This window comes from Jaculus jaculus, chromosome 10, assembly GCF_020740685.1.
Source record: "Jaculus jaculus isolate mJacJac1 chromosome 10, mJacJac1.mat.Y.cur, whole genome shotgun sequence".
NCBI classification, from domain to species: domain Eukaryota; kingdom Metazoa; phylum Chordata; class Mammalia; order Rodentia; family Dipodidae; genus Jaculus; species Jaculus jaculus.
In genome coordinates this window covers 98,348,774-98,375,681 of record NC_059111.1, presented here as the reverse complement: position 1 = coordinate 98,375,681, position 26,908 = coordinate 98,348,774, and the positions used below count along the sequence as shown (strand labels likewise).

The window sequence follows — 26,908 nt, the reverse complement described above, 5'->3', positions numbered from 1 at the left end:
GGAACCCCATTAAGCTAGACTGGTTTCCTCTTTGCTGGCACTAATCTGCTAATTATGCATGCCAGCGAATATTTGTTATGACAGCACTCACAATTAAAATGACTGGTGATGTTGTCAGTTCCTGGGAAACAATGCAGAAGGAACTGAAAAGAAAGGAGAAGCTATAACTATAGCGATGAAACCTTTTAGCCAGTCCACAAGGTTTAGACTTTCCCTTTTACAGTTTTGGAGACTGAGGCGCAAAGGATTTAATGGTTTGACCTTGCCACATTGCAAGGTCAGAGTTAAGATTTGAATCCAGTCTGACTCACAATGTCATGTTAGGGCAGAGGGGTTCACGAAAGCTCTAGAAGAAGCACGGAAGGGATTGACATCTGGGTAGGACAGGCCTGAATAGGAGGATTTCACCCGTTTGACCAAGACTCAACCTTTGGCATGCTTCTCCTTCCCTGGTTCCTGCCCCAGATAGAGACTACTTCTCCAAAATATTGGACCCATTCTTTAGTAGCATCTAAATGAGAGGGTCTTCTACTAATGGGACATCTCTCTTTTGTCTTTCACAGCAATTTTGCAGGCAGTAATAGCTGGTGACCTTATGAAGGTAAGATATCCTCCTTCCAAAACTTTGGTGATTCCTTAAGAGCCTTAAATTGATGTCATGCCACACCAAATTTTCAAGCTCCAACATCTATCAGTTACCCTCCCCTGCCTGTGCTGGATGAGTAGAAGGAGGAAAGATGATCTTTTGAGAAATGAACGGAGAATGAGGGGAGCCCTCATAACATCTCTGTGCTTCCTAACAGCAAAGGGATCGATCATGGTAGAGTGCCTTGAGATTTGCTCAATTAATTAAAATGAACCACATAGTCCCAGAATGCAATGCTCACGGTGCCACAAATCCCTGCTCTCTAGAAGCTGGTTTATGTAGAATTTAAAGTTTCTCTCTTTCAGACATGTATGAGAATAAGTACATATGCAAGAGCCTAAACAATACTCACAAATGCATTCTCTAGCTTCATCTTCTATTACTACCATACTGTGGGAATCATAATCAATCAAAATAAGATGATCCAGTCCATTTTGAGCACTTTAACTTGCACTTATGTTTTCTGGTGAATTTAGTTCATGTGGAGGCAAATGTTTACCATCCCCCTGAGAGTGAATGAAAATTCTGAGGCCAGATTGTCTGACTTCACATCTTGGCTCTGTCATTCATTGAACATGTGGTTCAGGAAAATTATTGAACCTTCTCTGTGCCTCAGTTTCTTCATATGTAAAATGATGTAACAATACTTCTACTTTCTAGGTCTGTCAGAAGAATGTCTGTCATCAGATGTATAAAGCCATCAAGGCTTCATATTACTTAGAAGGGACTCTACTGTTAGCCATTTAAGTCATACTGTAGTGTTAATCTGTGTTTCTTAAACAATTAACCAAAATGGGGATAAAAAAAATACATATGCCCTAGACCATGAGTCTCCTGAAAGGTCTCATTTCTCTAGTATTATATTCAGGCGTGGCTCATGACTGTCCATGAGTCCCTGTGTAGCTCCAGGACACCTGTGTGCTGTCTGATAGTGGTGGCTAGAAGCCTCAGGGTAGAGGTTGCACCTCTTCCATCAGCCATGCAGGAAGCGCCAGTAAAGACTAAGAGACAAAAGGTCTTTACAGGAAGCTGAGGTGTAGTTTTGCTTTATTTTCCCAAATTTTTATTAACAACTTCCATGATTATAAAACAAAAAATCCCATGGTAATACCTTCCCTCCCCTCACTTCCCCCTTTGAAACTCCATTCTCCATCATATCCCCTCCCCATCTTAGTCTCTCTTTTATTTGGGTGTCATGATCTTTCCTCCTCTTATGACAGTCTTGTATAGGTAGTGTCAGGAACTGTGAGGTCATGGATATCCAGGCCATTTTATGTCTGGGGGGAGCACGTTGTAAGGAGTCCTACTCTTCCTTTGGCTCTTACATTCTTTCAGTTACCTCTTCCACATTAGACCCTGAGCTTTGGAAGGTGTGATAGAGATATTACAGTACTGAGCACTCCAGTCACTTCTTTGCAGCACCATGATGCCTTCTGAGTCATCCCAAGGTCACTGCCATCTGAAAAGAGAAGATTCTCTACCCAAAGTGAGAGTATCATTAATATAAGGGTATGACCATCAAGAAAAGTGCTTACTGGGCAGTCTGATAAGCATAATATATACATATACCCAGACAGCAGCAGACATTACACCCCTAGGGCTCATGACTACCCCTGTTTTAAGTTTGCAGTATCAGGGATGTATTCCCTCCCATGGAGCAGGCCTCTGGTCCAAATATAAGGCAGTTGGTTTCCACCATGACAGATGTGCCACTATGGCACCTGTTGACTCATTTGGCCTGGCTGGCCAAATATAAGGCTTGCAGTGTCCACTGTTGAGTATTTGCACTGATGATTTCTCTTTCTCCCATTGAACTGCATGCAGAATGGCTTCTTTCAGCTTTCTGTCAGCTGGTCTAAGTGGAAGAGGTTATCAGCTCAATTCCAGCAGGATTTCTCAGTGGCCTTGCAGCCCAAGTATGTGCAGTCTTCAGCAATAGGGTCTTACCATCTATTCCTGGTGGGAAACCAAGGGCCTCGGCAATGGCCTATAATGTTTTGGGAGCATCAGGGACCTCCCTAGCCAATAACTCCCTGGAAGTTATCCCATCCCTGACACTGTAAATTTTCTAGCAACAATCTATGGCTCCTGAATGTTCCATTGTCCAAAAAAGTAGAATTCCATATGATGTATTTATATCCTCTTAGATTTTGATTAGCCCTCCTTCCACCTTTCCTTTACTCAATCTCTTCCCCTGACCTCACTTTGGGCCTTTCCAGCCCCATTAATTTATTCTTTTACTTACATATATGCAATACCATCTTATTAAGTACCCCCTCCCTTCCTTTCTCTTCCCACCTTTTTGTTAAACCAAAGAATACCTCCTGCCATACATTTCTAACAGATTGCTAGCAGAAAGCAAATAGGGAGACAATTGCAAACAGAGTGGTCCAGGATAGCTAGGCTGTTCTCTAGATCATGTCATGAGGAATTGTTACCAAGAAGCATGCGCCTTATATGGTGCAGCTGTGAGTTCATGGGCATTCCTCAACAGCGGGCTAAGTCAGCCGGCCCACACTTTTGCAAAGACTTTCCTTAGCTTCTGTGGGAAGTGAGAATAACTATTGACCTAGAAAACTGAGCCTGAACATCTTTTTTAAATTTTTTTTTTTTAAAAATACTTTTATTTTATTTATTTATTTGAGAGAGGGAGAAGAAGAGAAAGAGGCAGATTGAGAGATTTGTTGCACCAGGGCCTCTAGCCACTGCAAATGAACTCTGGGTGCATACACTACCTTATGCATCTGGCTTATGTAGGTCCTAGGGAATCAAAGCTGGGTCTTTAAGCTTTGAAAGCAAGTGCTTTAACCACTAAGCCATCTCTTCAGCCCAACCCTGAACATCTTGAAAACATAAACCTTTAAAATACATATATATACATACACACACATATACACATATATATATAAATGGTTTTTAAATTTATTTGAGAGAGAGCAGGCAAAAGACCAAAAGAGGCAGACAGAGAGTATGGGCATGCCGAGGAATTCTGCCACTGAAAATAAGGTCTAGACACATGTGCCACTTTGTGTATCTTCCTTTAGGTGGGTACTGGCGAATAAACCCAAGCCATCAGGCTTTGCAAGCAAGTGACTGTAACCACTAAAAAATCTCCCCAGCCCCTCTACATACTTTTAAGATGGCTTACTTCCAAGGTCTGCAAGTGTATCACTAAGCCTTAGGGAAAAAAAAAAAGACTACAGGCTTATTTGAAGTATGGTAAGCCACTATATCCAGGTGGCTGTTACATTTGACATTATAATTAATATCTGAATGCCTCCAAAGTGTCTCAATAACATTTCACTTACTGGGAGATAAAATACAGAAGCTGAAGAATTTTCTTTTTGTATTTATATTTTGTTTGTTTGTTTTTCAAGGTAGGGTCCCACTCTGGTCCAGGCTGACCTGGAATTCACTATGTAGTCTCAGGGTTGCCTTGAACTCACGGGGATCCTCCTACCTCTGCCTCCCGAGTGCTGGGACTTAAAGGCATGTGCCACCACGCCCAGCTAACTTGTTTTTACTTTTTAAAAAGTTTTTTGTTTAGTTTTATTTATTTATTTAAGAGCAACAGAGAGAGAAAGAGGCAAATAGAGAGAAATAGAGAGAATGGGTGCGCCAGGGCTTCCAACCACTGCAAACGAACTCCAGACGCGTGCGCCCCCTTGTGCATCTGGCTAACGTGGGACCTGGGGAATTGAGCCTCAAACAGGGGTCCTTAGGCTTCACAGGCCAGCGCTTAACCGCTAAGCCAACTCTCCAGCTCTTGTGTTTACTTTTGCACATTGTTTTCTTCTTCCTTATCGTCTCAATCTTCCACTTTCCTATATAGAAAGCAGAACACATACTAAATACCATTGCCTGTGTGAGAGAGACCAAGAGGCAGAGATAGAAAGTAAGAAAGCAGGAAGGAACGAGGGAGGACAGGAAGAACACCCCAGAAGGGGAAGTGGAGAGGAAGAAGAGGGTGCCAGAGGAAGGGCAAACAGAAGATCCCAGGAGCTTCACAGTGGAAAGGCCGCCATGAATAGCACCTGTGCACAAAGGCTGCATGAGATGCTCATGGGATTGCTTAGTTGTTATAGCGTGTAAAGCCTCGCAAAAGTCAAGTGCAAGGTACCGGATCCCAGTGGCTCTGGGTGAACCTGCGTTCTCCCCTGTGCGTGTCTGCACGGAGGAGGAGAGCACCATTGCAAGGGGGGGTGCAGCAGAACTGAGCACGGCTCTTTTAGATCTTTGTGGAAGACTCTTAGGTCCTTGCCCCGGTCCTCCTGCCCAGCTGTTTAGAGATACAAGTTATCCCAGCTCTTCTACCTCCATCCACCTACTCTTCTTGGTTGATGCCCTACAGTGTTTCCTGTGGATCATTTTCCACCCCCCCACGTGGCCTTCCCTGATGTCCCTCTGAGAGGCCAGCAGCGGCCCTCTCCCTCCCTTGCTGCATCACCATAGACACCTTGGCCTACCCGCGGACTATAGAGGCCTTTGAGACCAGAGGCTTCGACCTCCTCAGTTATTTGATGACTTATTTCTCCTCAAAGTACCCTTCTGAAGCTGTGCGCAGGCTCCTCTTGTGCTGATTCCTCAGTGTGGAGATCAAGGACCCATGTGTCCTTTCTACAGGGTTCAACACGGCATGAACTTCCTCATTTGCTAACCTTCACTCTCTGGTGGCCGTCTTCTGCCCTGCCCTTGTGTTTTCTCATATCGAAACTATGGCATTCCTCCTAGCATTTTTTTTTTTCTCGATGCTCATTCCATGATCGTCCCAACCTTGCTGAGTATGTGGTGTCTGGTTTATAGGAGGTGTCGGGATGAAGAAGGAAACAGAGCCTTGTGTGTGTGAGAGAGAGTGTGTGTTTATTCTTGTGTGCAGGAAAATGAGAAACATTTGGCAGGTGTGTTCATGAGAGCCTGAAGCAGGTAAATGAGACAAGAACCAGGCTTAGCTGGCACCTCTGTGTACTTCCTGCCTGCATCTAGACTTTCCCTGGAGAGAACGCTGGCTGACCTCAGGAAGTTTTAGTTCTCTTCTCCACTCAGAAAATGGATGCAGGGCGATTCTGCCTGTTTCCCCTTTCCCTTGGGCCATCTTGGTACCCACAGCCCCTCTCTGGAACAACCTGAGACACTTAGCCGTCTATGTGAGTGTCTGGCTCCAGATGCCACTTCGTGCGTTGGATTTCTCGGTGTCCTCCGCGGCTGTGAACACTTGTGGCTTTTACGGAATTGCTGCCCTCCTTGCTCGGTTGCTACTTGACCCTTCTATGTCCGTGGCTCTCTTTCAGCTCATTGAAAGCTATAAGAACGGAGGCAGCCTGCTCATTCAGGGACCAGAACACTGTTCACTCCTTCACTACGCAGCTAAAACTGGCAACGGGGAGATTGTGAAATACATCCTTGACCATGGTGAGTAGCCTCCGTGAACCTACCGGGAATCACTCATCCAAGAATTTCAGGATGACCTTTTCTATGTAGGCTCTCATGCAGGTGAGCTTCACTACAAATAAATATTCACCAGCAGACACCTGACACCCACTGACATGGGGGGGGGGGCATCTTAACCCAGCAGTTAATATAAGTGCTCTTCATATTGAGCCCTATAAAGAATATTGGGGTGGATAATTAACTTTAAAGAGCACATGCTTTTAAGCATAAGTTAATTTAATTAAATTTTATTTAAAGTTAAAGTGAAGGGCTGGGGAGATGACCGGGAGGCTAAAGGCACTTTCATGGAAAGCCTGCTGGTCTGGGTTCAATTCCTCGGCACCCACAAAAGCCAGATGTACAAAGTGAGGCATGTGTATGGCTTTATTTTTGTTTGCAGTGGCATGAGGTCACAACATGTTCATGTGGTCTGTCTGTCTCTCTCAAATGATAATAATTAAAAATAATAAAATGGGGCTGAAGAGATGGCTTAGAAGTTAAAGGCACTTGCTTGCAAAGCTTGCAGGCCAGGGTTCTATACCCCAGCACCCACGTAAAGCCAGATGCACAGAGTGGAACATGATCTGGATTTGGTTTGCAAAGACAGGAAGCCCTGGTGTGCCTACTCTGTCTCTTTCTCTCTCTTCCTTTCTCTGTCTCTCTCTGTCAAATAAAGTATTTTAAATCATAATAAAGTGATTAAAATTGAGTTGATTTAACTTTCAATTTAAAAATACAACTGGATTTATTTTGCCAAGCTTTTTTATATATTAGCTGGTTGTGCTCAATTAACCTTATCTATATTTGTAATTGATCATTCAAAGGATTTATGAATGTGATTTTTTTCCATCTTCTTTCTTAGTCTTTGCTGTTTGATTCTTATTCATATTTTTCTCTTAACTCACACTTTATTCTCCTCAAAAATGTCTGGTGCTGTTGTATCCCATGTGTGAGGTGACCCTTTCCACCCAAAGTGTCTCCTACCTGGGTTTCTAATTTGATGTGAGATCATTTGCCAGATACAGAAAACAGTATCATATCTGCTTCCAAAAGCCCATTTGAAACATCTGAGGGACCACAATAGCTCAGTCATTATGTTTAAGCTTTTCCTATTTACAGTGTTTCTAGGAAGGAAGAACTGGAAACAGGGCAAAGAGAGGAATCTGCTTAGTTTGAGAGTTTTTTTTTTTTTCTGTAAGGGAGAACAAAGAAGAGAATAAAAGGAAGAACAGAGAAACCTTGGGACCTCCCTCACCAGGCAAAGATCTTGGAGCAGAACTTTTCCTGAGTGCTGAAGGCCAGTCTACTGACTTTGCAGAAGCATTTAGGCCTGCCTATTAAGGAGTACTCACATTTCTTAGCTTCTCTTTTTAATGCAACCCAGATAATTTATTTCATTCATTGATTGATTGATTTTTTAAAAGATTATTATTTTATTTATTTATTTGAGAATGACAGAGAAAGGGGCGGGGGGGGGGGCACACCAGGGCCTCCAGCCACTGCAAACGAACTCCAAATGCATGTGCCACCTTGTGCATCAGACTTACATGGGTCCTGGGGAATTGAGTCTCCGACCGGGGTTCTTAGGCTTCATAGGCAAGCGCTTAACTGCTAAGCCATCTCTCCAGCCCCATCATTGTTTTATTTATTTATTTTTAATCTACATTGAAATAGAATGTAGCCCTAAGACAGCATGATCCTGTACACAAATTAATTCACAGTAATTGGATGAAGATTTTGAGATAATGCTATATGGAGCCACACACTGATAGGTAACATAACTATAATTTTCCAGCACATATAGTATATCAAATGCCTGTGCTGAGCATATGACATTAATCTTCGTGAAGACCTTGTTAGTAAAATATTGTGCTGTCAAATCACGTGAGACCTTCATTCCTTCATCTTCAAAGTCTTCTCACTGAGACTGAACCCTTGGCCTGAATTATGGTAGAGAGTAAGGCACAGGGAAAAGACAGGCAGTTAAAGTGGCATGGTTTCTGCTGCACACTCACACATGCATACACGCACACACGCACACACGCATAGCAGTTTCGTTCTGTTTTCCATGGTGATTTCTCTAAAACCTGCTAGGAGACAGAATCATACCTATGAGTACAGGAAGCACACGGATGCTAACTACAGCTACAAACTTCTGAGGTAATTCTTTTCCCTTTACAAGAAAAGTCCTCAAGATTTCTACTCCAGAAAGCTCAGCAGGTTAGCATTAGGTGTACATTGTTATTTTGTTTTTCTTTGTTTTTGTAAAATAGTTTTAGTTACTATTTGCAAGAAAAAGAGAAGGAGTGAGAAAGAGAGAAAAAAAAATGAGAATGGACATGGCAGGGCCTCTTACCACTGTCAAAGAACCCTAGATGCATGCCCCGTTTTGTGCGTCTGACTTTATGTAGGTACTGGGGACTTGATCCCAGGCCGTGAACTTTTGGTAGGCAAGTACTTTCAACTGCTGAGCCATCTCTCCAAGTCTTTATTCCACCTTAGCGAAGGTTTAAAGTTCTAGTTTCTCTCTTCTTAACCCTTTCCAGTCCTGTCTTTAGTTTACCCTCCACCCAGTGAAATAGAATGGCAATTTGTAAGCCTTAAGCCATCCATCTGGGATGCCATCTACCTGAATGACAACATGTGTGACTTTTCCTGGGAATTTGGGAGCAGACATTTTTCACCTCAGGTAGAGCACCAAAGGTGATCCAAAGAAACAGTTCCACCTAAGTCTAGCTTGATGAGCCAATGAGTTTACTAGGGATAAATGGGTGAGAGGTTATTTACACGAGTGTGGAGTGTGAGGAAGTGAAAGGCAGCTGCATCATGGGTGGACCCACCTGGCATAGGTGTCAACTCATGGAAACTGTATCCCAACTTGTAGGCCGCTCCACCAAAGAGTTTCCTTTCCCTTAGCAATTTAGTGTTTATATAGCCTTGGGGGAAGGGCCCTGGGATCTTTCAACTTTCTAGCCTTGCTGAGTCTTGTGATTTTCATGAGGTTCTTCAGTCAGGTCAGCTTCTTAGTTTCCTGTGTTATGAGTCCCCTCCCTCCATCCCTCCCTCCCTCCAGAAGGGATGCTTCAACTTAGAGGAAATCACTGCACCGCACAATTCAGGAATTATGCTCCCTCCTGCTTTTACCCTTCATGACAAAAAAATTAATAATATTTCTGCCTTGTTTCTCAAATCTTTTTGTATCAGCTGGATCACCTATGAGGACATAGTCTACTTCTGTTTAAGCTAAAACTGAATTTAAGATGAATTCTCCCATTATGTTTTCTAAAATTTTTTACTGACAATTTTAATAAACAACAACAACAACAAAAAAACCATGAAGATAATGAAATTTGATCATAATTGACTCCAGATACCTACTTTGGCCTCCCTCTCACCCAACTCCCTTCCTTGCTGAATTTCTTTTTCCAACTAGAACCTCTTATGTTTTGATGTATGATGTATTTTTTCCTGTCCTCTTTGATCATCTTTGTTGAATTTTTTTTTCTTTTCTCTCTTCCTTTCTTTCCTTCTTTCTTTTTTATGTGTGTGTGAGAGAGAAGTGGCATGTCAGGGCCTCAGCCACTGCAATCAAACTCCAGATGCCTGTGCCACCTAGTGGGCATGTGTGACCTTGCGCTTGCCTCACCTTTGTGCATCTGGCTAACATTGAATCAAGAAAGAGATCCAACCAGGGTCCTTGGACTTTGCGGGCAAGCACCTTAACCGCTAAGCCATCTATCCAGTCCAAAATTTGTTTCTTATTGGTGTGCAAAGGGTAACTCACAGCTCTTCTCCAAAACCTTAAGACTCAGAGGAACTTTTTCTTTATGTTGTTGATTTTCGCAGTGTTTTCGGTTAGAATTTTGCAAGCCGATGGGTTACTATTCATGCCCAAGAGAAAAACTGAAAATTGTCAAGTCACAATCTTGACTTCACTCATAGGCAAACTGCCCTCAATGTCTCAGGGACATCTTCTATCATCTCTGCCTCACCAAGATCTCTAAATGGCTGTCTGGCACCTTGGAGAAAGACTAGAATGGGCAGGGAAGTAAATCTTTCTCCCTAGTTTGAATAGAAAGCCCTACTGTGTGCTCTGCAGTCCAAAGTCACTGTGTTTGCAATGATTAAGAGCAGTTCACATACACTGTCATGGTTGAACAATGAAAATTCAAATGCAACTGATACTTATCGAAACAATTTGAACCCAACTATTGTCAAGAGACTTTCACAGGGCTGGAGAGATGGCTTAGCGGTTAAGCACTTGCCTGTGAAGCCTAAGGACCCCGGTTCGAGGCTCAGTTCCCCAGGTCCCACGTTAGCCAGATGCACAAGGGGGTGCACGCGTCTGGAGTTCGTTTGCCGAGGCTGGAAGCCCTGGCGCGCCCATTCTCTCTCTCTCCCTCTATCTGTCTTTCTCTCTGTGTCTGTCTCTCTCAAATAAATAAATAAATAAAAAGAGAGACTTTCACAGACATGGATAGTCAGGAAAGTGTAATGGGGTTGGTGGCGGTGGAGGGGGGGGAGGATGTGAGCCTGTTCAAGAAGGTCCCTCAACTCCAATCTATGAGGTGGATCCTGTTTAACCAAAGAACTGAAATTAAAAAAAAAAAAAAGACAGAGAAGGATAATTATGAAATTGTTACTTTTTTTTTTTTTTTTTTTAAATTCAGGAGCCAGGTCGGGTGAAGGTGAGTCCACAGACCAAGGAAGGGGGTGTGGTGGGGAATGTGCATACCCTCAGGGCCCCTGAGCCCATGTGGGGAGCTAAGTGTGAGCCTGAAACATTTAAAAAGAAAGAAAGGAAGGAAGGAGGGAAGGAAGGAAGGAAGGAAGGAAGGAAGGAAGGAAGGAAGGAAGGAAGGAAGGAAGGAAGGAAGGAAGGAAGGAAGGAAGGGAGGAAAGAGAAGGAAGAAAGGAAGGAAAGAAGGAAGGAACTGGAGGGGAAAGAGAAGAACCTGTGGAGAGCTCTTGCCGCGTGGCGGTAGCAGAGGGTGGAGAGCCGCTGTGGGAGTAGGGTTCGCGTTCTCCCCTCTTTTCAGCCTGCTGTGCTGTGGGCTTAGCGGGACCTGGAAGTTCAGGTGAGTGGTCAGCCAGACGGCATCTGCCCACCTGGTCAGCATGTGTTTGTGAACTTACGGTGGTGGGTTTCACCTTCCTCACCCTCAGGCACAGGTGAGCCAGAGTGAGGGCTCGTTGGTCTGGGCCAGTGAGGTGACCAGCCATGAAAAGGCAAGTCATGATGCCATGTGTTGGGGACAAGCTTAGCCAACCACAATGCCAGGATCAGATTTAAGTTCCAGGAATGGGGAACTCCCCCTCAGGAGAGGCTCAGGTTATGGAAAAACAGATCTAGGTAACTCCTTTAGTCAAGAGATAAAGAGAGGGGAGATCCTTCTCTGATCTCCAGTGAAGTGAAAAGTGTAAGGGTGTATTTAAGGACACTCCTGTTTTTACTATGACACAGTCACCCTAAACTACCTAACAAAGCCATCTCACGCCCTCTCAAAAGTACCCGGAACAAGACACACGTGGAAAGCAAGCAGAAAATCGCCCACACAGAAGTAACTCCCCACTTCCCAGCCTGCCTGTGAAGGGTGGTAGCTTACCAAAGGGAGCCAAGAAAAGAGGACCAGGAGAGTGAACAGCAGGTCAAGAGAGGGAGTTCCACATGTGCCAGGGCCATTTATGGATTAAGCCAATTAGGGGCCAGAGAGATGGCTTAGCGGTTGAGACACTTGCCTGGGAAGTCTCAGGACCCAGGTTTGATTCCCCAGTACCCACGTAAGCAAGATGCACAAGGTGACGCATGCGTCTGGAGTTTGTGTGCTGTGGTTGTAGGCCCTGGCATGCTCGTTCTCTCTCTCTCTCTTTTCTCTCTCAAATAAATAAATAGATAAATATTTTTTTAAACACAACCAGTTTTGATGAGCCTCATCATCAGACTCAGGTGTGTAAGGAAGTCATCTGATGGCATTTCCGTGGGCCTCTGTCTCTGCCGGAGTGCCTATAACAACGTTCATATTCCTATTGCGCTTCATGAGACTTTTTACTACTGCATGTTTCTTGGCTTGACTTGTTCATTTAATCACTCATTCATTTGCTCAGTTCACATTTTTCCCATGGCTTCAGATAGTACAAAATCTTAAATAAAAGCTGTCCACAGACCTGCCTGTACAGACGGATGCCTTTTGCTGGAAATGGCTCTGAGGATTCCCTGGGTCCTTTACAAGGTGCAGAACTACATTCTGCCTGCTCCTTTGAATTGGTCCTCAGCTTACAACAGCCTCCTCTGAGCCTATTCCTTCTGCTTCCTTGGAAGCTGAGGATAAGGAGTGTGACCCACAATCCACAGGACACTGATGTAGCAAGATCCCGAGGGATGAGGAATCTCTAGCAAGGCCGGTGCCGGTCTGCTTCTAAGAACTCTTTTAAAAGGGGTCATGGGCTGTGGGATGTGTGGAGTCTTCTGAAACCCCCCCAGGAGGCATCTTCCTTTGGACTTCATTGAGACGTACAGCATGCTGCTTTTATATATGCAACAGAATCCGGACATTTAGAGGGCTGAAAAGCAAACTGGAGAAAAAGAAGGAACAATTCTAGAGACAGGGCAGAGGCGATGGATGCAAAGATGCCATCTGAGACTCCCCCAGTGTTTCCTGCTTTTCAGCTCCTTTCAACCATAATTTTTTTTTTTTTTTTTTTTTTTTTACCCACTTCCTCCCAGTAGTTCTGCCCTCCTGGAGACTTTTGTGTGGCTGGCTGCTTTACCACCCTGGACATTTTGCTGTTTTGTTCTCTCTCTCCCCAGCCTACCCCACTGCCCCCTACTGTTTCCCCTGATAGAAATCTCACTCATGCATTTCCATTCTGATTTCAATGGGGCATTTTGTCTTCCCTGTTTTTTTTTTTTTTTCCTGACTTCAGTCTTTTTCTTAACCCCCCCCCCCACTTTTCTGCCTCTGGTCCCAGAGAGAAAGGACTCTCGTCCTGCTGGGACAGGATGACAGTAATGTGGGCATTCCCAGTGCCAGCTCTCCCCACATCTGTGCAGCCTTTGTCTCGTGGCTGGGGAGGATTTGGAAGGGTCTGTTGGCAACTTCAGGGAGACTGGTGGGGGGGGGGGGATGAGTTCCTGAGAGGGAGGCCCCCCGGGAGGTGGAAGGAATAGCAAAGGGGATTTGGATACATTGGTAGGAAGCAAATTAAAGGACAGTGGATTACCAAAGGCGCACGATCTATAATATAGATATGATATGGGTAATGGAGTTGCAGGAGAGAAAAGTGGGGCAGCCAGCGGGAGAGCCCGGGGAGCCACAGGATGCAGACTGGCAGTCTGGAATGTCTCACTACTAACCACCACAGCGTTCACTTGCTCATTTTGAAAGCTTCGTGAAGGTTTTCTGCTTCTTGCTTTCCCTGGACTTGGCCTGAATTGAATACTGATGTATATAGGCCTATTCAAGGCTAGAGAGAAAATATACTCCATAGGCTCCTGTGTTTGCACACCACTGGCGTTAGGTAGAGGGGTTGTTGAACCTTTAGGAGGTGAGTCACAGCTATGAGACCTTGTCTGCTGGATGCGTGTGGGGAGATGAGGTTGAGAAGGCAGCTCCTTGTCTAGCCTGAGCTCTCTGCTTCCTGCTTGGTGCTACTAAACAGGCAGCTGTCACCTACATCTGATAGCATCTAGGGGTCCTGAGTTCGTATTCTCTGCCAACTAAGGAATTAAGAGGCAGGAAAATAGTTTAAAAGAATACAATTTGTTTTAGGGTAAAAAGAAAGAAAGTAAACTCCTCACAGAGAAGGGGCCTCCCAGAGCTGGGGGAAATAAAAATAAACAAATAAACTCACAGTTTCCATGGGAACTGAACCATTACTGAAAGGGGAAAAGAACCATTGTTGAAAGGTGAGAGGTACAAGGTGCTAATCATTTTATGGTTGCAAATAGTACTGCACAAGCCTCAGGTAGCTTGTCAGGCCAACTCACCAAGGCTGCCTGGCAGGAAAATTTGTCCAGGTTAGAAAGAAGAAGCCCCCGGCCGGCCAAACTTCCTTTATTACCAAGGGCTGATTTCCTGTTCCGCCTAAGCCAGGATGTGGTCTCTAGCTGGGCTTTGCCCACCATGGGCCTTGCCTCACCCACCGCTACACCTCCCAGCGATGATGAACTGTTGTCTCTGAGCTCTGCTCCAAAATAAAGCCCTGTCCCTCACGTTGCTTCTCTCAGAGAGTTCATCACGGTGATGAGAAAGGTAACTAACAGATGCCCTTGGATGTATTTTGATTTTCCTTAATTTTTAGGCCATTTCCTGTATGCTTTTTTAAAATCCACGTTTTTGTTTGGGATCTCTTTTGAGTGAAAAAAATGTAATATTGACTGAGATTCAAAATTATTTTAAAACAACACTCATTATTTCACTAAAAAAAAAATTAACATGGGGCTGGGTGAATGGCTTAGTGATTAAGGTGCTTGCCTGCAAAGCCTAAGGACCCAGGATCGATTCCTTGGTACCCACATAAGCCTGATACACAAGGTGGCACATGTATCTTGAGGTTTTTTTTTTTTATTTTTTCCCCAGTGGGTAGATGCCCTAACATGCCCATTCTATCCCCCCTTCTCCCTCTTTCTCTAATAAATAAATTTAATTAAATATTCTTTAAATACTGAATATGTCCCAGGCACTTTTGAAGAAAAAAAAAGTTATAGTATTCACCACTGCTAACATCTATTGTTCTAGATGTAAGATGTATTAACATATTCAATTCTTAGAACTTGGGGCTGAGAGACGGATTCGTGGTTAAGGTGCTTGCCTGCCAAGCCTATTGACCCAGTTTTGTTTCCCCAGTCCCCATGTGAGCCAGATGCACAAGTTGACGCCTGAGTCTATAGTTCATGTGTAGTGGCTGGAAGCCCTGTAATACCAATTCTCCCTCTCTATCTGCCTTTCTCTTGCTCTCTCTCAAATAAGTGCAATTTTAAAAGTTCATTCTTAGGATTCTACTCTTGTTTCCATTGAGCACACAGTGAAAAATCAAAGTATTGGGAGACTCAGTTACTTGCCCAAACTCATAAATGTAATATATAGTGTCTCCTGCCCGTATTCATGAACTTAAGGCATGGATAAGGAACCACTAGGTAGTAGCTTTCATGTGAGTTTTTATTCGGGGCTCTGATGACAATGAATGCATGGTCCTAGAAGGAAAGTGAAATTTTCATGGAGAAATTTGCAATCATAGTACTCCAATAAAATATTATTGTTACTTTTTGGTGTAGGCTAGTTGTAAAGAAAGAAGAAGTATACTGTGGGAATGACAGAGACCAAAGGTTTCCTCTTTATACAAGAAAGCCTAGTAAGTTGTCCACAGATGGTTCGGCACTATGCCTTAAAATAGCTTAAGGGAGAGATGGTGGGGCAGCCTCACTGAGAATGTAACTATGCCCCAAGTTCCAAACATTGTTGTTGTTACACATTGACAAAATTTAATCCTCCTTACTTTTTCTCATCTTTTATTAGTAAGAGAAGTTTTGTGGTCTTTGATAACTATTTTTTTGTGGATCTAGCCAACCTACCTCCAAATCTTACAATGAAGGCTGTTACACAGATCAGGATTGTTGAAGCGTTGCTCCCCAAAGGTCAGCGCAGCCTAGCGCAGCCAGGTGGAAACTGATGGCCTGGCATTCTCTCTTTTGCCTTCATCATGCAGACACCATCCTTTGAAAGTGGACTCACTGCATGGTTAGAAGCCATGCCTGTGCTCTTCACTGTCCCACCCGGAGTGAGCTAGTCGCCTCCCTCCCAGCCTTCTTCACTGGCCATTTAGTTAGTGCTGAAGATGTTCTGTGATCTTGTGATTATCTCTGTCATGGCGGATGCTGAATGGATCATTTCAGTCATTCCCCAACACTGAGCTGAAGTTTCATTAAGAATGAAACCATCAGGCTGGAGAGATGGCTTAGTGATTTGCCTGCGAAGCCTAAGGACCCATGTACAACTCTCCAGATCCCACTTGAGCCAGACACACAGGTGATGCATGCACAAGGTCACACACATGCACAAGGTGGCACACACACACATCTGGAGTTCAATTACAGTGGCTCGAAGCCCTGGCACTCCAATTATTTGTCTCTTTCAATCCCACTCTCATTTTCTCATGAATAAAAGGGCCAAACTGGGCATGGTGGCACACGCCTTTAATCCCAACACTCTGGAGGCAGAGGTAGGAGGACAGTTGTGAATTCTAGACCAGCGTGAGACTACATAGAGAATTCCAGGTCTTCCTGATCTAGAGTGAGACCATACCTTGAAAAACAAAAACAAACAAAATAAGGACCAGTCTGTTCAGCTTGCCTCAAAAAAAAAAAAAAAAAAAAGACCAAACAAAAACAAACAAACAAACAAACAAAAAACCCAAGAATGAAAGTGTTGGGTTCCAGGAGCTCTGTCTGCAGCAGAGTGCTGAAGGGGAGTGAGGGACCCTGCGCAACCACAGGCATCCCTGAGTCACAGACGGCACGGTCAGGGTGGAAATAACTCAGAGATGGTAACAGTTGTAATGATTCGGGTCAGACACTGAGGGACAAAGTCCATTCTTTTCCTTGTCCCTAGCATTAGATGGTCAAGGTATTGCTATCACAGCACAATTAAAATGTTTCAGGGTCCCTTCTGGCCATAGGGGCTTAGACTCAGCAGATCCGTGGAACCAGCATGGGCGCTACTCTGAGAGAGCTCAAGAAACACAATGAGCACAGGAGGAAATGCACCCCAGCCCTGTGGGCTTCATAGCCATGCAGCGAGCCACAGGGATGAGCACGCGGCTGCTGGCGAGGCTGGGCTGCTGGCGTCCATGGGACTCCTCTTGAAGGGGATGGTTTAAAGGATTCTCTGAAGGTAGCTGGAGCTCACTAGAAGTACCATTGGGTGCCACGAGCCTCTTGCCCAGGTCTTCTTGAGCTGCCCTGTTAGCAATTGAACGGGCCTGGAGTGCTTGGTCCTCAGGATGCTCAATTTGGGTCAATAAGTGGCTTCAAATACAAGTGGGCGTGAAGTGGCCCTCTTACCTCACCTTCCTTCCCTGATTGGGCAGTCTTTTGGCTCAGTGTGATCAGTTTGCTGCACTCCACCTGGAAACAGGACAGTTATTCCTCTCTGAACTTGAACTAGTGCTTCTGGGTTGCCAGGAGCTGTTGGAAGCACCCCACGTTTTGATTCATAAGCCACCCAACTCTGAGATAAATGTTATCCATCCACTTTATATATGTGACATCCAAGGGACTGTGGGATTAAATAGACCTGTCTGGGATCTACTGAGTGGCAGAGTTAGGATTTTAAACATAGTTGAAGGAAAGGGGTGACAGCAGAGCCTCCGACATTGCCAGCCCCCTGCCTAGCTTTGTAACTGTGGCTGTGTGAGAGGCAGAGGGAGAAATATTATCACACACAGCCAGTGTCATAGAACTGAGTAATGAGTCTGAATGAGTGTGTCATGCATGAAATGCAGAGGAATGCGAAATCATGATGTTATTACACTCAATCCATTTCGAGGAATGTGGTTTAATTTTTAAAAATATTATTTATTTATTTGAGAGAGGAGAGAGAAAGAAAGAGAGTGAGAGAGACAAAGAAAGGAAGAGGAATAAATAGGAAGAAAAAAAATAGGCACACCAGGGCCTCTTGCCACTGCAAACGAACTCCAGGAGCATGTGCCACTTTGTGCATCTGGCTTTGCCTGGGTACTGGGAAATCAAACCCAGGCCAGCATTCTTCAGAAACAAGTGCCTTTAACTGTTGAGCCATCTGCCCAACCCTACAGGAATGTATTCAAGGAAACAAGACACTTTTGAAAAGCAAACATTGCAGTGCAGAGTAGAACTTAATAAGCACAGTGAGAATTAAGGAAAGAAAAGATCCCTTCTGTCAAAGATGATCTCTCTGGAAGACTTTGTTGCATATTGCATGTTGAGAACATGCCAGGATTAGGTACATTGCTAGAAAAGGGAAAGTTGCCCTGGTCCAGGGAGCAGGCTCTTAGAGCTAAAGAAGCCTGAGAAATATAGGCAATGTGGGTAATTGCTCATTCAGTTTATGTGAAAGATGGACACTGGGCAGCAAATCAAGGAAAGGCTGTGAATGTTATTAAATACTTAGAATATTCAGTAGATGTGATGTAGGGATCTTTCTCTTTTCCTTGGTAGCAGTTTCTGCAAGCTAATCACATTGAGTAGGAGGGAGTGAAAGGGAGAGAAGAATACAGGAGAGAGAGAGAGAGAGGGAGAGAGAAAGAGAGAGGGGAGAGAGGAGAGAGAGAGTGAGAGGGAGAGTAGAGGGATGATTGATTTTCCCCTTGTCCTAATGAATAGAAGTGAAAACTGGGTGATGTAAGATGGTAAGATTTTGCTCTTGGATGACCAAGGGGACTGTGAAGGTTCCAAAACACCTCAGAAGCTCATTCATCTCTTTGGCCAATAACATTAATGGTTAGAATCTTGTAACCTCTTCTTCAGTTCACATTAATTAATTTATAGTGAATTAATTTTCAGTAACAGTCTCCACCCATACATATCATAATTCACAAGGATCATATTACTAAAGACTAAATTGTGCAGTATCTACAATCCTCTTAGAGACTTTTGGGCATATTTAATTATAAATTCAACCAAGCATCTAAGCATCTTCTCGGTACCAAGTTCTTCACTAGGCAGCAAAGAAAGGCACAGTGTTAGGTAAAGCATAGGCCCAGATTTTGAAAGGTTTATTAGACTCTGGGAACCAAATCAGCAGGTAATGCCTTGCTTAGCAGTGTGATCTTCAATTCCCAGTTGCCTTGGATAGTGCTAAATTAAGTGATGGATTTTTATCAGTAACTAAAGTATGAGAATGGGGTCTGTATGTATTGCTTCCATGTTGTGGGACAAAATATCTGATCATTGGCAACTTATAGAAGGAGAAGGCTCCAATTCAGCTTTCATTTCCAGGTTGTAGTTCATCATGGAGGGAAGGCACTACTATGGCAAGAGCTGGAGGCAGCTGACCACATCAGCGCAGCAAGGAAACAGAGAGCAGCTACTGTTGCTGCCCAGCCAGCTCTCCTGGTTATATAGTCATAGATCCCAGTCCCACGGAATAGGACCTCCCACAGACAATGTGGGTCTTCCCACCTTAAGTAACCTAATTAATAGAATTCCTTTTAGGTGAGTACAGAGGCAAATCTAATCTATGTCATCCCACATAGGTAATTCAACATCCTGTCAAGTTGACAATAATGAGCCATCACTGGGTCAATGTATAAAGTGAAGCATCCCTTAGACAGGGCGTTTATTGCAATGTACCACCAAATGGGATCTGATCCTGGGGCATTTTATGGAAGGAAGAAAAAGATGGAGATCCCAATCAGTATTTGTGGAACGAATAACTTAAATCACTAAACAAATGAAACATTGAGAAAATTAAACTCATAGTAGATTTCTATTTTTAATGTTTCATCTATAAACATTTGACCTGTACACATAACATTTTTTCCTAGGTCTTTGAAGGCAAATTTTCAAATATGCTTTTATTCTATTAAAAAATTTTTAAAAATAAAGACTGGGCTAGGAGATAAATGTAGTGTCTTCCACGTTTCACATTATCCTATGGACCACCCCACCCTCTTTTTTAAAATTTAATTTATTTATTTGAGAAAGAGAAAGAGAGAAAGGCAGATACATAGAGAGAACAGATTCACCAGAGTCTCTGGCCACCACAAATTAACTCCAGCTGCATGAGCCACCATGTGCAATTGGATTATGTGGGTACTGGGGAATGAAATCTGGGTCCGTTTGCTCTGCAGGCAAGTGCCTTAACTGCTAGGCCATCTCTTCAGCCCAAAGAATAATTCTTAAAACCTGCTCAGGCAGTTCTTTCTAGTTAGCTACTTAGTTATTCTCAGTTGTTCTATTCAAATTACTTCTCTTCAGCTTCATGGAGGGCTTCTTCATAGCGGAAACAGTAACATTTTTGTTTTTTTCATTTCCAATCTATATGAATTGACTGGTGAAGATTGGTGCATTTTGTCTAATAACTCATTGTCACTTTTCCAAACTATCTTAATTCTCTGCCTGTAGATTTCCTTAGTTTATTAGCTTTGTTTTGGAGCTTATTTTTGCTGAGTATCTGTTTTTTGTTTTTTTTTATTTCTTGTTTAGGACCTTCAGAGTTATTGGATATGGCAGACAGCGAAACGTGAGTGACAATTTTCATTATATAGTCTAGATATTTTTATTCTCACATATCTGTGAGAAGAATATACTCTATAGGGCATATTTTATTTTCACTGATTAGAAGTTCACTTTTAACTGTGTTGATAATTGTGAAGAGCTAATCTTCTGGCTAAAATGTGACACCACAATCCTTGATGACATGTAGCGATGATTGTGTGTGTAGTCAATGCTAGCCATCACTTAGCGCTTTCTACTAGCAAGATTCTTTTACACTGGTACTTGGACTGCTGACAAGTCCATTTATATATATATATATATATATATATCATGTGCATTAATTCTCACCTGGGGTTGGTGAGAAAATGAAGCCCTGACACCTTCAGGCATCCTTTATATGTCGCAGCACAAGTTCTGTTTGTTAGTCTGTAATGAAACAAGTTATCCATCCCCCCCCCCCCCCTGCAGAACCCAGAGCTCTCTCCCATACAGGTGTGAGCTCTGTTCCTTACGCTGATGGCTATTGTCTTCAACTTTTTTATTCCTCTGGTCCAAAATAGCTGCTGTTCCACCATCAGGAATAAGAAAAAATAAATAAACAATTAACTCTGAAAGCCTTACGAGAAGCATTCACAATTAACTCTGAAAGCCTTACGAGAAGCATTCGAAAATTTTACAGAGAAAAAGGGATAAAAACGGGAGCTACATAGGTAGGAGTAGAAGTAAGAATTGATAGGCTGGAACTCCACGGGGAGGGAGAATAGCTGTGAGTCACTAGGCACGGAACAAGTGACCATAGTCCACAGAGCTGGTGCACAAATAGCACAGGCCGTGGGCATGGGTGCCAGTGAAGCCATCATTCAGTTTGCCTTCCTGATGGGCAACATTTGACTTTTCATGAAACCTGCTGCCATTGAGCATCTTTGTACCTAGGGCCTCCGAATGGGAATACCCTCCTCTCTAAACTACCCATTAGCAATTGGGGGGGGGGGTGTCTCCTTCTCCTGGCCCACTCATGCATCATGGGAATTCTGCTAGAGTCCAGCAGGCCTCTGAGACAGCCTTCCATCATACACTCGCACAGAGCCGGCTTGGGCTGAGCAGTCAGAATGGGGTCAGCCCGGTTCTTTGGAGTTGGGCTCCCATGACATACTCGCCTAAAGCTCAGCTGGCCTCTACTAAATGCTGTGAGGTGTGTCTGGAGGGCTGGCCCATGTGGGCTCCATAGAAGTCCCTCCATGCTCTGTCTCATTGTCCAGACACACCTTCATGAACAGTCTATTCCTTGGCACTGGGAGATGAATGCTAAATCAGACAGTGTTCATTTCTGCAGAACACTACGCCTAGTTTAGGAAAAGGTTCTGGAAGTCCGCTGTTAGCTTAGTTGGTGAGTGACTCGAGGAATTTTTAGACACTTTGACACCTCCTAACCCACCTCCCTAGTGTGTGCTCAGCGCCCCTGGGCCTCAGTCCCTATAGGACAGGAGCGTGAAGACCGCTCAGCATCAGCAACCAGACAGGAAAAGCTCCCTCCGCTCCTGCTCCCTCCACCCCCACCCCACGCCTGTCCCCAACCTTTTCATGGATGGCTTCTCATTTCATCTTTGATTTAGGGGTGAGACTGCACTACACAAGGCTGCCTGCCAGCGGAACCGGGCGGTGTGCCAACTTCTGGTGGATGCAGGAGCATCTCTGAGAAAGACGGACTCCAAGGTAACTGGACGAGGGCACGCAAGCATTCCCCCACTGGGCGAGCTCAGAGGCGCTGCTGCCTTCCCCCGGTTGCCCAAAGCACAGGCATCTTTTCTGTGTTTGGGGAAGTGCCTGGGGCACTGGAAAAAGGAGGAAAAAATAGAGTGCTTCATTTAGAGAGAGTGGGGTTTAAATGTGTAAGTACAAAGGGAGGGTGTGCGCTTGCTTGTGGCACTTGATAAACCTCTGCTGCACATGATGGAGAGGGACTGGGGACTTGAAGTTGTTCTACTGAAACCCCAGAGGGTTAGCAGTAGGCAGATGAGACCCAAAGCCCCAGGATGCCTGTGCAATCTGAAGCCATCTCTTTGTAAGGGTGCTGAAGTGATTGCCGACTGGCTGGCTCCCCAGAAGGTGGCCCCTGGCTTTGAGATGGTGACACTTAATCCTGGTGTATCTGTGCAGCTCTGTAGTTATCCTTAATTTTTTTTTAAAGTTTCTTTGCACTTGTTTCCTTATACCGTTGCCTAAAAGTTGACCTCAAATTTAAGACAGAAGGGCTGGAGAGAAGGCTTAGCGGTTAAACGCTCGCCTGTGAAGCCTAAGGACCCTGGTTCGAGGCTCGATTCCCCAGGACCCACGTTAGCCAGATGCACAAGGGGGCGCACGCGTCTGGAGTTCGTTTGCAGTGGCTGGAGGCCCTGGCGTACCCATTCTCTCTCTCTCTCTTTCTCTCTCTCTCTCTCCCCCTCTTTCTGTCTCTGCCTGTCACTCTCAAATAAATAAATACAAATAAACAAAAAAATTTAAGACAGAAATTATTATTGTCATTGATAGATGTGAAAAATGAAAGCCAAAGTAGGTTAAATGTGTCTTTTGGGTTCTTTTTTTTTATTAAACATGCATTTGTATGTGTGTGTGTGTAAATGTGGAAGCCAGGGAACAATCTCAAGTGTTGTTTTCAGGCACCATCCTCCTTTTTTTTTTTTTTAAATTTATTTATTTGAGAGCGACAGACACAGAGAGAAAGACAGATAGAGGGAGAGAGAGAGAATGGGCGCGCCAGGGCTTCCAGCCTCTGCAAACGAACTCCAGACGCGTGCGCCCCCTTGTGCATCTGGCTAACGTGGGACCTGGGGAACCGAGCCTCGAACTGGGGTCCTTCACAGGCAAGCGATAACCGCTAAGCCATCTCTCCAGCCCCCATCCTCCTTTTTTGAGACTGAGTTTGTCCTTGGCCTGGAACTTGTGAAGGAGGCTAGACTCGCTGGTCAGTGAGCCTCAGGACGCCCTGTCTTCACCTCCTCAGGGCTGTGGTTACAAGCGGGCCACTGTGCCCTGCAGCCTTGTATAGCTGCTGGAGATTGGGCCCAGGTCCTCTTACTTGGAATCCACACACTTTTCTGACTTGGCGCTCTCTGTCTGTCTGTCCCTCTCTCTTCACTCCCTACTTGCTCCTTTAGCATTCTTCCCAGTGTTGTGTTAGCAGATCTCAGCTGTTCTCATTTGCCAACAGAACATCCTGCTGCCCCAGATGTGAAATGTGACAAGTTGGTTTTCATGTGTGGTCTGAATAACATCTTTTGGTGCCACATGAGATTTACAACATGTGCCCTCATTCTTTGCATGTGTGTGTGTGTGTATCTCCACATTCAAAGAATATGAATATTTTAAGGGATTAGTAAGACCAGAGAGTCTTAGTGGATGTCCAAGCTAACCTTCATCCTAAATTGCACAGTGGCAGAGGTGGAGCATCAGGAAAAATCTGTTAAGGAGAGCTAGTCTCTGGATCTCTCTGCATCCTGCCCCGATTCAATCCACAGAGAACTCCCAGAAGAAAGCATTGACAGATGGAGTGGTGAGAAGTTGTAGGTCAGTAGAGTTGGCCAAGGAAAGAGAGAGAGAGAGAGAGAGAGGGAGGGAGGGAGGGAGGGAGGGAGGGAGGGAAGGAGGGAGAGAGGGAAATAAGGAGGGAGGAAAGGAACTATGGTAGGAGAAAAACATGTGAGCGTGCACACACACACACACATGCACACACACCCACACACACACAGCTCAGTCCTTGAGAGTATCCTGATTAGCACTCAGTGTTATATCACTCTGGGTAGACTGCAAGGAAAGGGAAGCCACCTAACTAAAAAGAGCTGCAGAGAATTTTAATTTTAATGTATAGATGAGGCTTTCCTTAAGCAGGTGGCACATCCAGGTTTCGAGCCAGGGACCTCAGACATGACACATACATATGTGATGTAGAGCCCTCACCAGTGACTTCAGTGCCATTAGATTCATTTATGTGATGAGCAGCTGCAGATGTGAAGCAGCTCCTCAGAGGACAACCTACAGCGTGAAGTCACTTCTCCTGAGTGGGTCTCTCTTTTCCTCTCGGGCCAGTTGCTTTAGGTAGCGTTCTCTGTTCCCCTTCCAACCCACCCGCGTCTTTACTGTTCACCTGCCTCAGTTCCTCTGTAGGCTGACCGAACACTCATGAGCATGTCTGGTTACATGTTTAGCTGGGCAACCGACATGTTATTTCAACTGGCAGATAATTTGCTCTATGTGCTATCCTTCTTCCATGTTTGCCTTAATGGAAAAACGTATGCATTTGGTAGCAGGGTTAGACTAGGCCACGCTGGGTCGGGCTGGCCAAGCCAGAGCTGCTCAGAACACATCAAGGGCAGCTGCCCATGCATGACACAAAGGTTGGTCCTACACTCAATTCAGATAATAACAGCAAAAAGAGGAGGCATGAAACTGAGAGACAAATAAACTCAGGAACCCTAGCTGGTGAGCAGGTTGCCCTCCCTTTTTTCCTCGATCAGTGTCTTTTTTATGATTATTATCATTCTCTTTTTTCAAGGTAGGGTCTCGCTCTAGCTCAGGCTGACCTGGAATTCACTATGTAGTCTCAGGATGGCCTCGAACTCACAGCGATCCTCCTACCTCTGCCTCTAGAGTGCTGGGATTAAAGGTGTACGCCACCACTCCTGGCTTTGTCAGTTTCTGCATTACTATTACTATTGTTGTTATTATTTGCGTGTGTGTGTGTGTTCGTGTGGAAGTCACAGGTTGATGTTGGCTTTCTTTCTCGATCACTCTCCACATTACTTACTCTCACTTGAACCCAGAGCTCACGAATTTGGCCAGTCTAGTTATCTAGCTAGCCAGTTTGCCCAAAGGATCCCCTGTCTCTGCCTTCCAAATGCTGGAATTACAGGTGGGGCCCATTGCCTGCCTGGCATTTATATGGGTCTGGGTATCTTTGCTCTGGTCCTCATTCTTGTGTAGTAAGCACTTTATCTATTGAGCTATTGCCCCAGCCCAGCTTTATTATTGTAATGGCTATAAATACAATGCATTCTCTCTTAGGAAACCAAGAATACTGAAAAACACAGGCACACACAAAAAGGCTTAAATCACTGGAAACCCCACAACATAGACCTACATTCTTTCAAACTTTGAATGATCTCTTTTCACACGTAGGCATGTCTGCTTGTCTCTCAGTGTGTTTAAACTTGGTGAACTCACACACCACACTTACTATTGAATGCCATCCACCATTATCTTCTAGAGATCTGACCATGAAATGATACAGCTATGCCCCTTCATTTCTTTTTAGGCATCCTTTAATCCCATTATTCTGTAACTTAATGCCAAGTTGAAGCTGAACATGATCACTGTGAAAGGAATATCACTTGGATTGTTCTTTTTGATAGAAGCAATATCCTGGCAATTTCTCTTTTTGGCAGAAGGGTTCATTCACTAAACATGAGCTCCGAGGTCTACCTCAGCCTACTGTTCTGATTATTAGAAGCTATGAAAGGCAGCCTTGTTGTTTAAAAAGCTGAATAAAGATTCTTATAGGAAGTTCACTTAATCTCAAGTCTTAACAGATTGAGATTTTGAGTACGTCTCAGATGACTTGGTAGTCTATCTGGAGTAGGTGAGGGCTGAGGTGTGCAGCTTTCACTAGGCCGCCTGACATGGAGTCCACACAGCTGTGACAAGGTTTGCCACGCTCGTGTGCCTTGCTACCTGGACAGGGCTGCTGCTTTGCATAGGGGCCACGACTTCCCTTTGGACTGAACGTAGTGGTCGTAGTGGTGCTGAATGTGTCACTGAATGAATTAGCAGCTTCACAAAGTAGTATAGTGTTTTTTTTTCCACATAAATATAATTACCTATAGAGATAAAAATAGATAAAAAGTAATAACCCAGCATAAAGCTAATGCCATTTTTACTGTTACTGCAATGGGCTGGTGATTTTTGTTTGTTTTTTTAAGGAAGGGCCTCATTCTAGCCCAGAGTGACCTGGAACTCATTCTGTAGTCCAGGCTGTCCTCAAACTCATGGCCATCCTCCAGCCTCCACAGTGCTGGGATTAAAAGCATGTACTACCATGTCTAGATGGCCTGGTGATTTTATTTTCTTCTGCTTTTCTTTCTTAAGAGTTCCTTAATCTGTCACTCTGCATTCATAAATTAATTCTTTTTTTTATATAGCTAGTTAGTTATAAGTTAAGGAGAACTTAAATGAAGACTTTGAAGCCAGCAAAAAAAAAAAAAAAAAAAGATCATATATACAAATGATCTGTGAATTGAATCTTCCTTTGAATTTCTGTTTGCTGAGTCTAGAGTTCAATGTAGGAGATTCCTGAGTTAGAAAGCCAAGTGGCTGCCTCCTTGTTTTTTTTTTTTTTTGTTTTTTTTGTTTTTGACTCACCTCTTATAAAAGGGCCTGGATTCCAAAACTCACTTTTCCATAGTCTCCCCCCACATTCTCAGGGAGATTCTATGAACTCGTCTCCTGAGCCACTGCTCCCTCATCAAAAGTGATAAATATTTTAACTTACCATCTTCCATGGTCAATATTAATGCTGACTTTAAAGGTAATCAAAGTGAAAGTGTCTTGTGTACTCTAAAGCATAAAACACGGGACTTATTAATGAATTA

At 44.1% G+C, this 26,908-nt stretch overlaps 1 protein-coding gene across 1 annotated transcript in view; it reads left to right on the top strand.

Annotated features, from left to right (window-relative positions):
- Positions 1–26,908, top strand: part of Dgki (diacylglycerol kinase iota) — a 499,206-nt gene that overhangs the window by 466,308 nt on the left and 5,990 nt on the right. Inside the window, 4 exon segments of the mRNA XM_045160292.1 lie at positions 564–601; positions 5,935–6,055; positions 20,256–20,292; positions 21,881–21,980. Coding sequence (XP_045016227.1) covers positions 564–601; positions 5,935–6,055; positions 20,256–20,292; positions 21,881–21,980 — 296 coding nt within the window.